The sequence below is a fragment of the Malus sylvestris genome, chromosome 10 (genome assembly GCF_916048215.2).
Source record: "Malus sylvestris chromosome 10, drMalSylv7.2, whole genome shotgun sequence".
Taxonomy (NCBI): domain Eukaryota; kingdom Viridiplantae; phylum Streptophyta; class Magnoliopsida; order Rosales; family Rosaceae; genus Malus; species Malus sylvestris.
In genome coordinates, this window is record NC_062269.1 from 4068834 (window position 1) to 4082906 (window position 14073).

The following is a 14073-nucleotide window of genomic DNA, read 5'->3' on the forward strand; positions in this document are numbered from 1 at the left end:
GTTTAGATGAGTTAGTGTAGATTATCCTATCATTCAACTCGCCCGACGCTCGAAATTAAAACTTTTAACATGAAGACTTGGACAACAATTAAACACAGGATAGGGCTCAAATCTCTTTCCATAAGGGATCATAACGTCTCTTCGGAAAAGAAAATTCTGACAATATATCCACCTTTATATCCACAAGAACAAAATGAATATCTACTTACCTGCAAACTCATCTCTTTCAAGGCAACAAAGATGCAAGTATCTACTGTGTGAGTCACGTGAAAAAAATTATACACCGGAAGAAGATAATCGATATCACAAGGAAATACCACAACCCAATTCCTTTGCGGCAGTATCAAGAAATTTAATCTGCATTCCAGTCGCAAGTCGGCTATGAGCTTCCCATGTCAAGCACTTTTCTATATCACCTTGCCAGTCAATGACATCTAAGTTAAAATACTTATAGGACGGACCATGGATACCATCTATCTCCACCGGATTAGGGTTAGGTCTAATTGAACTGGCTTGCAAGATATCGCGAAGAACTGATGTGCTCAGAGCACGCACATGTGCACTGGGATGAGAAAGGCATCGGATGGTGGCTGGCAGACGACACTGCATTCATTGGAGCAGATTTATCACATAACTTGCCGTTTCTCTTAAACACTAAAATGAAATAAAGCACTTCCTTCTTTCTTTCTGAAATGTCCTAGGGTCGTATCAGCGATTGTATCAATTAATTATGGCTATTTACCTTTAGCAGGTTTGAAAGGCCATCTGCGACTGCTAGCCCAGATTCTCCCCACTCTAGCATAGGCTGAATTGCTCTAGCTGTTGCTTCCAGTAGCTGCCAATTTATACACAGATTGATGCATTAACACATTGAAGGTCAACGAAATTGAAAATTTATATTTATATGTACTCACGCTATGCTATACGAAAAAAATTTTGTAAGGTAGCATCAGAGATAATTGTAAATGAGGATAAAAAATGGTTTGAGTAACAATATTAGGAAAGATGAAATAATGAATGACGATAGTGATATTAGAGGGGGAAAAAGGGGAATCAAATTAACCCCAAGTAAAGCTTAAGTGTAAAAGAATAAAAATAAAGATGATCCAGTAATGTGCCATATCTACGTGGTACAAAAAAGTGATTTGATTCTAGCATGAAGCCCAAAGATTTGAGGGCTGCCCAACATTGAAACGGATAGAAATGGGCAAAGACATAATTATCAACGATGAAAATGAGATTAGATGGGAGCAAAAGGTGAAAGAAATTCACTTGCCAACCCTGATTTATTTGGATATAGATTCACCAAGTTTAGATTATAAATTTGTTTCTATTTTAATGTTTTGAGCCTTCGGCAATCTTATGTGTATTGCTTATTTACGAATATACAATTCAAAAAGCTTATATGAAATAGGGACACTAGTTGAGGATGGTTTATGTTTTGAAATGGAAGTATGGCAGATCAAAAAGGGACTGCCCGGTGGTGAAATCCACCTTCAGTCCAGACATAGAAGGTCGACGGTGTTCATACAGTTGCTAAAAAGAGAAAAAGATACTAATATTCATGTCTCAGCTTAGTTAACAAAAGTCATAGGCCACAAACATTAACGTAGTCGTGTGTTTACCTCCAGTTGGGGCAAGGTGCAAGCTTCTCCATCAACAAGCATCCCATCGGTGGCACGCAAAAGTAGATCTGAGGCACTTGACAAAATTACCAATGACTCCGGGCTATCATGAATTCTCATTAACTCCACAATCAATTTCACAATTCGCTGGTTGATTCTCCACATCTTCTGACCTTGATCATCATCTTTGGCAATCCAAGGTTGCAGTTCCCTCTCCGCCTGACATGAGTACAAGGTCATGAAACCAACTAAACCAATGATGCAATTTAATAACGCTAAAATAACAAAGCCAATGTTTTGGGCACCATCCAAGAAACAACTCTTCCAAAATCAGGTATTGAAAACGAATTAAGAAGAAACAATACTTTTGGATTTGTTACTTTGCAATAAAAGATCTAGTTTTTCAGTATATATCAATGAAGGCCTACATGGTATCGCCTGAAAAAATAAATAACTAAAAAATCATGTAGTGTTCAAGCGAGACAAAATTCAGACCTGAAGAACGACTGCTGTGGCTGCTTTTTTTGGTGTTGCTGAGACAACATTGCATAATGCATCAACAACCTAAAGATTTAAAAATGACTTGTCAAACATTATACATAATGAAAAAAGGGGCAACAATATCTCAAATAAAGTGCAGTGCAAATGTATCCAATGAAATCACTGATCCAGAGCAGCATATAGAAACACAAAACCTGCTAATAAATTAATAATATTGGAAAAGACTGCCATGACAAGTCATGCAAAGTGACACAAGAAATATAATATTACCTGCCGCCATCCTTGTTGAGCAGAAGTGCTTTCTGCAGAAGGTTGGGTTTCAGGAGCTGCAATTAACTTGTACCACAACAGTGAGACAACTGAGAAACACAGCTCTTGTTTCTCTGTGAGTACGGATCTAAGAAGAACCTGTGCACTGCAACTAAATCCTATATGCCTGTCCTTAGTAAGAAAGTTGGCCAAATCCGAAGCATCTAATGGGAAACTTGCAACACCTTTACCAATAGTATTTCCGGACCCCTCATTTGAACATGATGCAATATCAGATTTGCGTTTAGATTCTGAATGTGAAGAATCCTCACATTGCAAGGCAGATGGCTGACCTACATTAGAGCATCTACTGTTTCCACCTTGACTGAGTTTTCTGCCTTCAAAACACACGAAGGAATCCCTCCAAATTGGAACTTGCATTAAGTGTGCTTCCAATGGTTCAGCCTTGTTAACTATAGATGCAACAGCCTTGCTGTGGAAATCAATAAGGTTGTATAGTGATGCTGCCCTGGAGGAAATTTCACTGTCCCACTTACAGCGCATCAAGACAGACAGCGCATGCATGCAAGCTTTCGACCATCTAAATAACTCAGAAACATGAGCGGCAACCATAGCTGCTGCAACTATCTCATTTGAACTGTAACTCCATGAAGTGCCAATAGTAGATGGCTTCAGCAAAAAAAGTGCCTCCAAGATCGATAATATTCTGCGTGTGTGACAAACTGCTGAGTCTACACTACTTTGAAACTCATTAGTGCATACATTTACTTTGGCAGGCTTCGCTACATTTTTTCCATTTTTAGAGTGAGCATGATTAGTCCCCTTTGAAATCAAAGGGAACAACTGAAGCTCACATGCAAGAGCACAAACAGCAGCCAGAACATAAGAATCAAATGCTGCTACTGGCCCTTGTTTTTTGGTCTTTTTAGTTCTGTCTCTCTGCTTATCAGACATCTTTTCTGATTCTTCAATGCTCTCATCTGGTGGGAAACTTTCATCAACTCTTGCTTTCTTGCTACCATTTGACTGTGCTTCATGACTGACACATACGGTTAACACAACAAAAAGTAAACGTGAAGCAAGCTCTACTGAGGCACAGGATTCTAAGAATAGTGAATGAACCATTGTACGCAGCTCTGCCACAGCCAGGTTTTTTGAGGCCGACCCCAAGCCAAAAAGGTACCTTGTTTTCCGGTTTTTCTCTCTAGAGGACTCAGACGGAAATGTTCTCTGAAGAATCGCTTCAACAGTGGCAACAAATATCTTCATAAGACATGCCTCAGAAGGACTTCCACGAGGAAGATACTCCAAGACCTTAAGGAGGGGTATATACAGATTCCACGATAAAATTGGAGGTTGTAATGGAGTGGCAACAATAATCTCAGGAAGGTCAACTGCAGAGGAACTTAAAGGAATGAGGCCATAGGCAGCTTCCCATATGGTACAAATTCGCCATTCAACCTCAGGCCCATGGGCACAAAGCATAGAAGCAATCCCTTGGGCAGTAGCTTCAATTGTTGCTTCCGCCGCAGGAAGTTCAATCTGGTCAATAGTTTTTTTTTGGGGTAGTATTTAGGCTCAATTAGTACTTATTCGTGGACAAAAAATTATGATTAAACAGTGCCAAAAAAAAAGAAATGAGATCAAAGTGCATTTTAGCAGCTGAAGCATAAAAACCTGAAATACTAAAAGTTATTAACGGGTACCTGTTTCTTGTAGCTTGAGATGTAACCACCCAAGGGCTCATGCTGAACTTCAACTCCATCAACTTGTCTTAGTGGAGGGAAAAGCAATGCAGGCTGTGAGAGTATTCGGAAAAGTAAAGCTGCTGCAGCATCAGCTGCTATACCTGCTCTCATGGACATTGCAGTCCCAATTGCCCGCAAGAAATGCAAATGCATCCAGTTCCTAGGAAGCTACATGAACAAAAGAAAAAAAATAAGAGCACCATTAAAGTGCTGCATCAATCAGTTTTCAGAGACGCTACAAATCAAATATTTTCCACTAAAGGAGCACGAGAGAGAGGGATGGCTTATGGGAACTTTCAGCTTATTAGTGGACTGCTGTTCTAGAAGCTTGGATATAATTACATTTGTCTACACAACATGGCATACATTAAAAGATTAAAAATTAATTAATGTGTGCAATCAACTGTATAGGTTACACAAGTACATCTAACTGTCTCTTGAAGTATGAAAATTGATAAAGATAATATCAGACAATGTAGTAATGGAATGGTTTCCCCCTATTTTCTGCCTTCTAAGGATCAGCATCAATCAAAATAATATGCTCTAACTTGATTAGGTTTCCGACAGTCCATACATATGATCAGAGGGCACACACTAGATCTTGCTTCTGCAGCATCAACCAGTTAAAAGGAAGGATGCCCTTGGCATCGTGACTTTGCAGAATGTTTCTGATGGTGATAGTCTGGGTAATTTAGATGTCAATAAGCTTGAAAAAGTTTGTTTCTTTATCAGAGCTTAAAAAAAACTGTTTTTTTTTTTTTAACACTTGCATAAAAATGACACACCAGTTGATTTAGGATAAGTCAGGCTCAATTTTCAGAATGTTGCAAGAAACAAAAGACTATGGTATATGTATAGTGGAATGGAGATTACTTCATAGAATGTACTCAAGAAGATACCACTGAAAAAAAATTCAAATAAAATAAGCAACTATTATGATACTCCTCTCCAGCCAATGCTAGTAGAGAGTAGATATATCTGAGATGAGAAAACCATTTTAAAAGATATTCTTGCAGATCAAACATTTACTAATCCATTCTAAAGCAGGCAATACATGAGATGCCAAAAAAAATTGTGGCCAGAAAGATGAAGTAATATATCTTCAAATCAAGCTTGATATTGATCACCAGCATAGCATCAGATTATATTAAACATTTGCAATCACTAGTGTCCAGCTTACCCTTATGCCAGATGCATAATCCTCGGCAGCACGAAGGAGTTCCACTAACTGTACAGCTGCATCAAGTGCATCAGGAGCCCAGGATGGTGGTGCTTCTAGAAGTCCAAGAAGAAGTCTTTGAGTGGCACTTGGAGTAGCAATGGCATAATACCTATTGCATGATGTAAGAAATTGATAAATATCAGGAAAACTCAGTCAGGTATACAGAATAACAAAGATTTATTTCCTTTTGTAGTGGCTCGGGAGAGGGAAGTTTGAAGATTTACCTATGAAATAAGCGTGCATATGGCTCAAGAGCTGGTAGCCCTGCCACTAGATGTTCATCCAAAGCTGTAGTTGGAGGAGGAAGAAGAAGTGCAGGGACAGCGACTGCTGTCAAAGTAGCAGTCTCATAGCGAGCAACTTCCTCATCGCAAACACTTAATATAACTCCAGCACCGTTTGCAACAGCCCACCTTGGAGTTGATGGCATGAGCTGCGGATGTTTTCCAGATCCACGAGAAGAAGCTAAGAGAGGAGAAAACAGAAAAAGAAAAAGAAAATCATTCATTGTGAATTCTATATAATATAAATAATTAAATATATAAGATTTTTAGGATATTTTTATGCTATTTTCCTTTACATTCCACCTGAATGTTATACATAAACTGCCGTACAGTCAGATTCTATGTTACATTTTAACTGATGCTTGCAGAAAAAAATTCATTTTATGCATGACACTAAAAAATAATCGCAGCAACATTGCATTCTATACTAGTGAAGGAATTTTTAACTAACCAGTTGATGGCGGCTTGAGCTCTCCAGCAGCATATTTTCCCATAACCCCACTGCACCTGTAAAGCATACATAGGTTTTTAAATTACATGAGATTGAATAAGAAGAGAGCAAGATGAAATGATTTGCTCAACATTTGATAGCATTTAAACTTTCTTTTGAAGTTGTGAACAATGAGTAACATGAAACTGCTATTGGACTAATGAAGAATTTATCTCCAACATAAAACATATTTACATAAATAGTGGACCACAAGGAATATTCCAACCTCCTTCAGAGTTTAATCTTCTATGGGTCTACCCTTGTATCATTTACATGCACAAAAACTAAATTAAAAAAAACAATAATTAAGAATGGAATACAGAAATATAGGTTATCAAAACAGACTTCCCTCTCCTGTTGTCATATTTTTCCTTTCATTTCAGGAATCAAATAGGATGTACTCATCACTTGATATATTTGTTTAATAACAAAACTTTCCATATTTCGTATTCATGAGTTGATGATATTACATTTCATCACATATGGCAGTGCAGAGAGTGCCAACAGTTGGCCGTGCTTACTAATAGTAGCAATAGCATGGTTGCCCAATACTTCACCATTATCTTGTGACATCATCGCTACACTCATTGCTCTTAATTATTTAAATCAAGTGGTGCAGGAGTTGAGTACTGCAAAGACATGTGAGAGGGATTTGCAAATCCCTCTTGCATACCTTTGTAATGCCCATGTTGTGCATTTCTAATCCCTCCTATCTAAAACTTCTTGTGATCCATGTCTTCCTTGGCCTAAATCCCTTGGAATTTAAAAAGTCCCTCACCCAAACATACCCTTAGTGAAAGTGACAAAAGCCCATGGTTCATGTTTGAACAGTAGATGCAATGCTAAGACAATAATAACAGAGGTTCACATGATGAACTTACTGAATGAATAAAAACATTAAATCTCATAATTGCCCTGAACCCTAATAACCCATTTCCTTTCTGTAAATTGTACTCGTCTAAAAAAATTTTATGAGACCAGTGTGAAGATTAAAGTCCAGAGCAAGATCCTAAAACATTCAAATTAAAGCTACAAAATATATTTCATATTGTTGTCAGGCAGTCGTTAGTGTTGTTCTAAGTTAGAAAATCAAATTAAGAGACCTTGGAAGCTTAAGCATCCTAAACTTTTCTATAACGGAGTTATCTATTTAAGAAAGTCCTGGTGGGATGAGAACAACGCAGGACCATGAAATTTGCTACAAACACCCACCAAACCACAGGAAGGAAAATGATTTTGAATAGTTGACATGTTTAATATGTTACTATCTCATTGGTCAATATATCATTTGGACAATCAAAAACACTTTCGGATGAACTGCTACTTAATAGTCTAACACGTACAAACAAAGCTCTGTAGTTTACTGTTTTACTTTTGATTGGAGTGGGTCCTGGTTTGCACATATGCATGTGACTTGAAATCAAAACCACAATGCTTATGACTTTCAACAAAAATAACAACAGACACTCAACCAAACTGTGCACTCACCAGCGGAAGTAATCACTTCTGATGCCAAGAGGTGCAGCAAGCAATATATCAGTGATCCAAGGAGACAAAGGCCTTATGGGTTTCTTCTCTTGTTGTACCAAAGGTATACGGCTGGATTCACCATCAACTGAGTCACTTGTTGTGGCATGGCTCCCACTACTGCTTCTTTCTGTTTCACAATTCTGTTGTTCCACCTTGTATATGGGCCGATTGTAATGAGTTAAAATTCGCAAAATCTCCCCACATGCCAGAGCCCACTGCTCAGAATACTCTTTCTGTGAAAAACGGGAAGATACAAATAAGTAAATAAATAATACTTTTGAATTTTCTGCTACATAGCAAACATTCCTGTTTTGTTAAAGAATAAGCAAGACAGAAACTTCTGTTGAAATGAAACTTAAGTGCGAGATACAGTTCATCAAGAAAGAAACAGTCTCGGTATTACATTGAACTGAAAAATGAAAATTCCAAATGGCAAGATTAATTCGATATGTTATCACCTCACTGCTTGGGCAGACTAATGATATGAACGAAGCAAACGGAGGGCTACTGCTCTTATACGCCAGGGTACCATCAATGATGCATGAAATAATTGGTAGGATAACAGCATGCCCATGCTCAGGGTGATGAAGGACAAACATAGCTGGAATATGTCCAAGTAGAAAAAGCAGTCATTACTCAACCACGAGACGACATAATATAAGCTGCAAGGTCTAATTAATCAGATAATAATTAACAAGGTAAAGTATGAATACCTAGAACATCATCAAAGAGACGCTTCACCTCTGATGGATAACGGTTGCGGATCAGCTGTCAGCAGACAATGTATTAGTACAAACATCTGATATAGACATCTGAACTATACAAGCAAGTTGAATTGCACAAAGACAATGCTCATGACATAAACTCAAAAGAGCTTACCTCAGCAATATCCTCAGGAAACTGTTCTGATGTAAACTGACCAAAGTAGTCCACATACGCAGTAATTTGTGCCTACAGGAAGGAAAAAGCGAAAAGGAAAGATTTATTTCAGTTCTTGTTGTGGAGGTTTAGAGGCAGAAAATAGCAACAAAAAATAAATCTCTGAAAGAGAAAGAAATTGATCTTTTCCAATCGCTGATTAGTTTTAATTAACAATAGAAATATAGACACCCACAGATATAATATAATTATGCACAAGATTAAGAATTATATTTGCGTTCACCTTCCGTCGTAGGGCGTCCTGCGGGGGCGGCCCAAACAATGAGGAGAACTGCAGCCGATCAAACCATCTTTCAGATGTAGCAGCCATAGAAGCTTAATCTCCCAGATAACTTTAATCCAGCGGCAAAACGGCGACTTTGCAACCACAATAAAACGACACACAAGAAATTCCACAAAGCTTTCCAACCCTCTGTTCTTCACAAATCCAAGTCTGTGCCTTTCACAAAATCTTCAAAACTTTCAAATCTTGATAACTTCATGCCAAATTACTGCAATCTGATTGCTGTGAAAGCAGTGTACAACATATAAATTTACAGGAAAAAAAATAAACAAATTCCAAAATTTCCAATCATTCAGATGAACATTAAATAATTAAAATAATCAGAAAAATTAGTGAAAATAAATATACAAGACCCATGTGAGTAGCTATGAACTAGCACCTAAAAATTCAACTGATGAGCTAATTTCCTTCTCAAAATCTGGCAAATGATTGAAAAATATCGAATTAATGAAAATGGGTAGCTTCAAAATCATATCTTTTTGTAATTTAAATGCAAAGACACGCACATCACAAAATTCAGAAAATCAAATAAATAACATGCCAAGAACTGTAAAAATCCGAAACTTCCCATAAAAATTTTGAAATAATACAAATACCTGGGGCTTCTCTGAGAGCTTTTTCTTGGAAATGTTTCGGATCTTAATGCTGGAAAGTGTTCACTGTAAAATCAGCTTCGTTATTTATTTTCCTTTTATCTTCCTTTATAGTTGGAATATTTTTAAGATGCTGTAGTTTTGGTAGAGAGCTATAGAGAGAGGAGAGAGAGAGAGGAGAGAGAGAGGAGATCTTTACAAGGCCTTAGGCTTGCTCTCTAGATTTGTGCATACGTGGCAATGATATTTTCCTCTCGCTAGGATGGCCGAATGGCACGTCATGTGACACATGCATGGATGTCCATCATGGACACATGACATAGACATACATACACTACATACAATACATATTATATCTCATATGACAAAAAACAAAAAATACCTCAACATCATGAAAAATATTAATATAGAAATATACGAGTGCGGATTCTCTTCAAATCATCTTGGTGAGGAACCTGGAAATCCTCAAATCATGTATGTTCATCATATATTGTGCGGTCGTAAATCATTTTAAATATTTTTATTTAAAATTAAACATGAACAATACCTAACAAAAATTAACTGCACGATGTATGATTAACGTACATGATTTGAGGATTCAGAGGGGATCCTCTTTCGAAATATATTGTCCCCAAATAATAATATAGAAATGTTTGTTTTAAATGTGTTCAATCGAGAATTCTTGCTATTTTTTAATGTATGAGCTATCTGACTTCTTATAACATTATCAGTACTACATGAGACAGCATCATACTTTTGGTGCCCAAGTTAAACATTACGTCAATATAAAGCCAGTGTCCCTAAAGAATGCTTCCATGAGGGTTTGAACTCATGTTGAGAGTTTCAAACATGTACTCACTTTCCACTAGACCAACCCCTTAAAATAGATTTACTACTATTTGAATAAACAGGAAGAATATTTCTATTTGGACTGAATACAAGGGAGAAGATGAAGTAAAAAATTGGTATCGAAACGAACTACAAGAAATTTGTGTGCATTTAGTATAGAGTAATGTGTTAATTTAGTCATTGAATTATTTCTAGAGTGAAATTAAATTCCTAAACTTTTTTTTTTTTTAGAAAATCAATAACTAAATTAATTAAAATCTGCCAATTACATCCTAATAGATTCAAATATATTCTATTCATTTTTTTGTCAATTTAAGTCGCGTGCATTGCATGTGATATACTTTAGAAGATTGATGTTAGTTTTTCATGAGTTTAAGGTTTAATTTTTTCTCAAAAAAAGAGTGTACAAGAATTAACTTTAGAGGGAAAATTATAACATATTCACAACCACTATGCAATGTTAAAGACTTATAGATGAGAAAATAATGATATTACCTTCTAAAATATGTCACGTGCAAGTCATTGGTGGCTTAAGTTGACAACAAATTAGATAGAATAGCTTTGAATATAATAGTAGAGATGAAATTGTCAGTTTTTAATGAATTTAAGAACTTATTTTACCGAAAAAATAGTTTCTGGCAATACTTTTCACTCTACTAAATCAGTCTCATGACGCCCCTCTTAAGGAGGTAGGGAATAGGCGGCACTTGGTAGCGTCATCATATGCTTTGCATTTTGAGAGCTTTAGTATCACTGCTCGTCGATTCATCGAGTAAGGCCTTGGGAAATCAGAATGGCCTTTTACGGATGTGTCATGCCCCAATCCCGACATACGTCCAAGATCGACACGTGACGTCACCAAATACTCGTATATCTCACATACCCATCTCCAGGATATGGCCAATCATAACTTGAGAATCAAATTGCAAAGTAATTTTTCGTTTACCTTATGGCTGCATCTAACCTCCTCGTTAGACTGCCTACGTACCCTCGATAGGGATCAAGTCATTTGTAGTTCACTTATCACAAAATCAGACGTTTATTCCACTAAGTTCAAGCAGAAAAGCATAGCATTCTTCAATCATTTATTATAACCAGTCAACATGTAATTCCTGGACTCAGGCTACATAACCAATCCCCACGAAAACATGATTTCTCTCCCATCCAACATATAAATTATTATGTCTCATCATGATATTGCAATTCACAACACACATTATATTTAAGAGCCAACGAAACACAAAGCCATTCTCTAGCCGCATTAATTAATTAATTAATTTGATCAAGTAATAACAATCATTCCCATATCTTCTAAATTCATACCTTATGAAATCATAATCAAATCATAGAAAATCTCGAAGGAGTCACTCAGACGTCCAACATCTTTTCTAACTCAATTCACAAGACTCTCGAAACCATCAACACAAATATATATATAAAACTAATGCTAGAGTGACACAGTTAGGCCAAGCCTACTTCTCCAAATAATGGGATTTTAGGCCACTTCACGAAATTCAACAACCTCGGGTTCTGGACTACTCAACGGAACTAACCAAATATGATCGCCTATAAAATGTACCAGGTACAACCAATCATCATCACCTCTAGAATGCGTATAGTCCCCCATCGCGGATATACCAAGCAAAACCATAGGCATAATCTCATCGTGTAGGCAGTGATCACCCATCGCGGATATACCAAGCATGATTACCTCTGAATACATATGGTCCCCTATCGCGGATATACCAAGCAGGACCACATCCTAGCTCTAGGTAGTGACCACCCATCGTGGATTAACCAAGCAGGGTCAAGATAACCAAGTAGGTAGTGACCCCCCAACGCAGATTAACCAAGCAAGACCATCCATGTACCACAGCTACATGGTGCAGTTAGATCAACACACAAACCACTTACCCTTATCTCATCCATTATGATTTACATTGTAATCACTTGCACTATCAACTTCTCATGACCACTATCTTATCATACAAACATAAAAGTTCTACATAAACTTTTCATAAGATTTTGGGTTCACATCGTCATAAAAACAATATTCACATCATACATATCTAACCACATTTCATAAACATTTCCAAGCTACAGTAGATTCACAATTACTAAACATAGATCGATGCTAAAAATAAAAATAACAATTCAATAGGAAGCACATTTAATCAACAAGTATAACTCAATATGGTGCCACTAATACATATATCGAGACACAACTAGGAACGACACGTCGTTGTGATTAGCCAACTAAGCTCTATCAAGCCTCAACAACATACTAGAGGTAAGCGACCTCAAGAGTAGAGCACGTTGACTAGAACGTCAACCGTCGATAAGGTAGATCTATTAAGGTCAACAACCTAAGGTTATTGAATCTGGAAGATCTGCACATCAGATTTCCTATCTATAAGTTCTCAAAGGTCCAACAACTGATAACTAGGGTGTTCACAAAATTGTATTACGAACCAACGATCGGATTGTCATTAATCACACAAACAAGTGGTGGTCCAATTTGATCACCACACCTAACAATTGAATTTCGGGAAACCGAGCTAGACATAGGTTCACAGGGTCACTAAAAGGTATTTGGTACTTAGACAACACTCGTGGACGGTCCCACGCACCGCCACACACGGTGGTAGCCAAGGTGGAAGGTTTAGAAACCCCGAATTTTCAACATTAACTAAATAAGCTCAAATTTACGTGGTAGCTAGAGCTCAACAAGAGAAACACTTTTCACAACTAGGCCGACGATAAATTCTGTCCAACTTCACCAGAGAAAATCGGATTTCTAGGGTTCTAAACACATAACTCTAAAATGAATACAAAAGCACGAACCAAGCATATCAACTTGAAGATTATGAAGAGTAGATGAAGTTTCATACCTCACTTGAAGGAAATGGTTGCCGGAATCACCGGAAAAATGACAAAATCGCCGGAAACCCATGAAACTTTATTGCCTCGAATTGGAAAAATGGATAAGAAAATGAAAAATCTAACACCACAGAGATGTAAGGCTCGTCAAAATTTTTCCATGGACACCAAGATCACCTAAAACGGAGCTCGGATGAAGAAGATATGAGCGGGTCAAGTTGGCGGGTTAAAAGGGTTGAAATTGCCCCAAAAAGGGGTCAAAATCAGACCCCTCCTTCTCCCCCTTTTATTTGATTGGTCATTCTCCTTCTAGCTAATTGGTCCTCTTATTTTTACTTAAATCTGATTAAGCTTCTTCCTTGTGGAAGTTTAATCGATTTAAAATATATAGTTTAGTAACACAACTTCAAATGTTCGTAATTATACCATTATAATCCGGACTTGTAAACGGCTTTCGCCAATACATTCGTGGTTTCGAGATCTATTTGAAAATGCTACTTGTGACCTCGAAAGGTCAACGAGTGAATAATAATTTTCCTAACTTCACTCTTCGTAACTAGTTTAATTGAAATCTAAATTCAAATAAATTAATATAAATTCTTGAAAAACAATATAAAATCTCAATAATACAAATATGTAGATTATAACAGTGGACATCTTCATCCTTAACTTCCTATGCCTAGTGGAAGGAAACCGACTAGCGTTGGGCCACCTAGGGGTTTCGCGCCTTGTTGATAAGTGTTTTCTATCCTCTCGTTAGTCTGGTGACCTGCTCCAAGAGGTCGACGTGAAGTCAATACCAACTGGCACGTCATGTCACATGTATGGACCAGGCTGAATGGCATGTCATGTCACACAT

General features: G+C 37.2%; 1 protein-coding gene across 1 annotated transcript; it reads right to left on the reverse strand.

Moving 5' to 3' along the window:
• Window positions 1-100: 100 nt before the first annotated feature.
• LOC126585678 (protein GIGANTEA-like) lies at window positions 101-9660 on the reverse strand. Its single transcript, XM_050250150.1, has 15 exons — window positions 9489-9660; window positions 8833-9114; window positions 8550-8621; window positions 8384-8438; window positions 8129-8271; window positions 7629-7903; window positions 6102-6157; window positions 5591-5831; window positions 5325-5475; window positions 4103-4312; window positions 2397-3938; window positions 2121-2189; window positions 1626-1844; window positions 743-835; window positions 101-603 (listed from the first exon to the last, which is right to left on the reverse strand). Exons 2-15 carry the CDS (start codon window positions 8917-8919, stop codon window positions 304-306), a joined length of 3513 nt encoding a protein of 1170 aa, XP_050106107.1. The 5' UTR covers window positions 8920-9114; window positions 9489-9660; the 3' UTR covers window positions 101-303.
• Between the last annotated feature and the right edge of the window lie 4413 nt (window positions 9661-14073).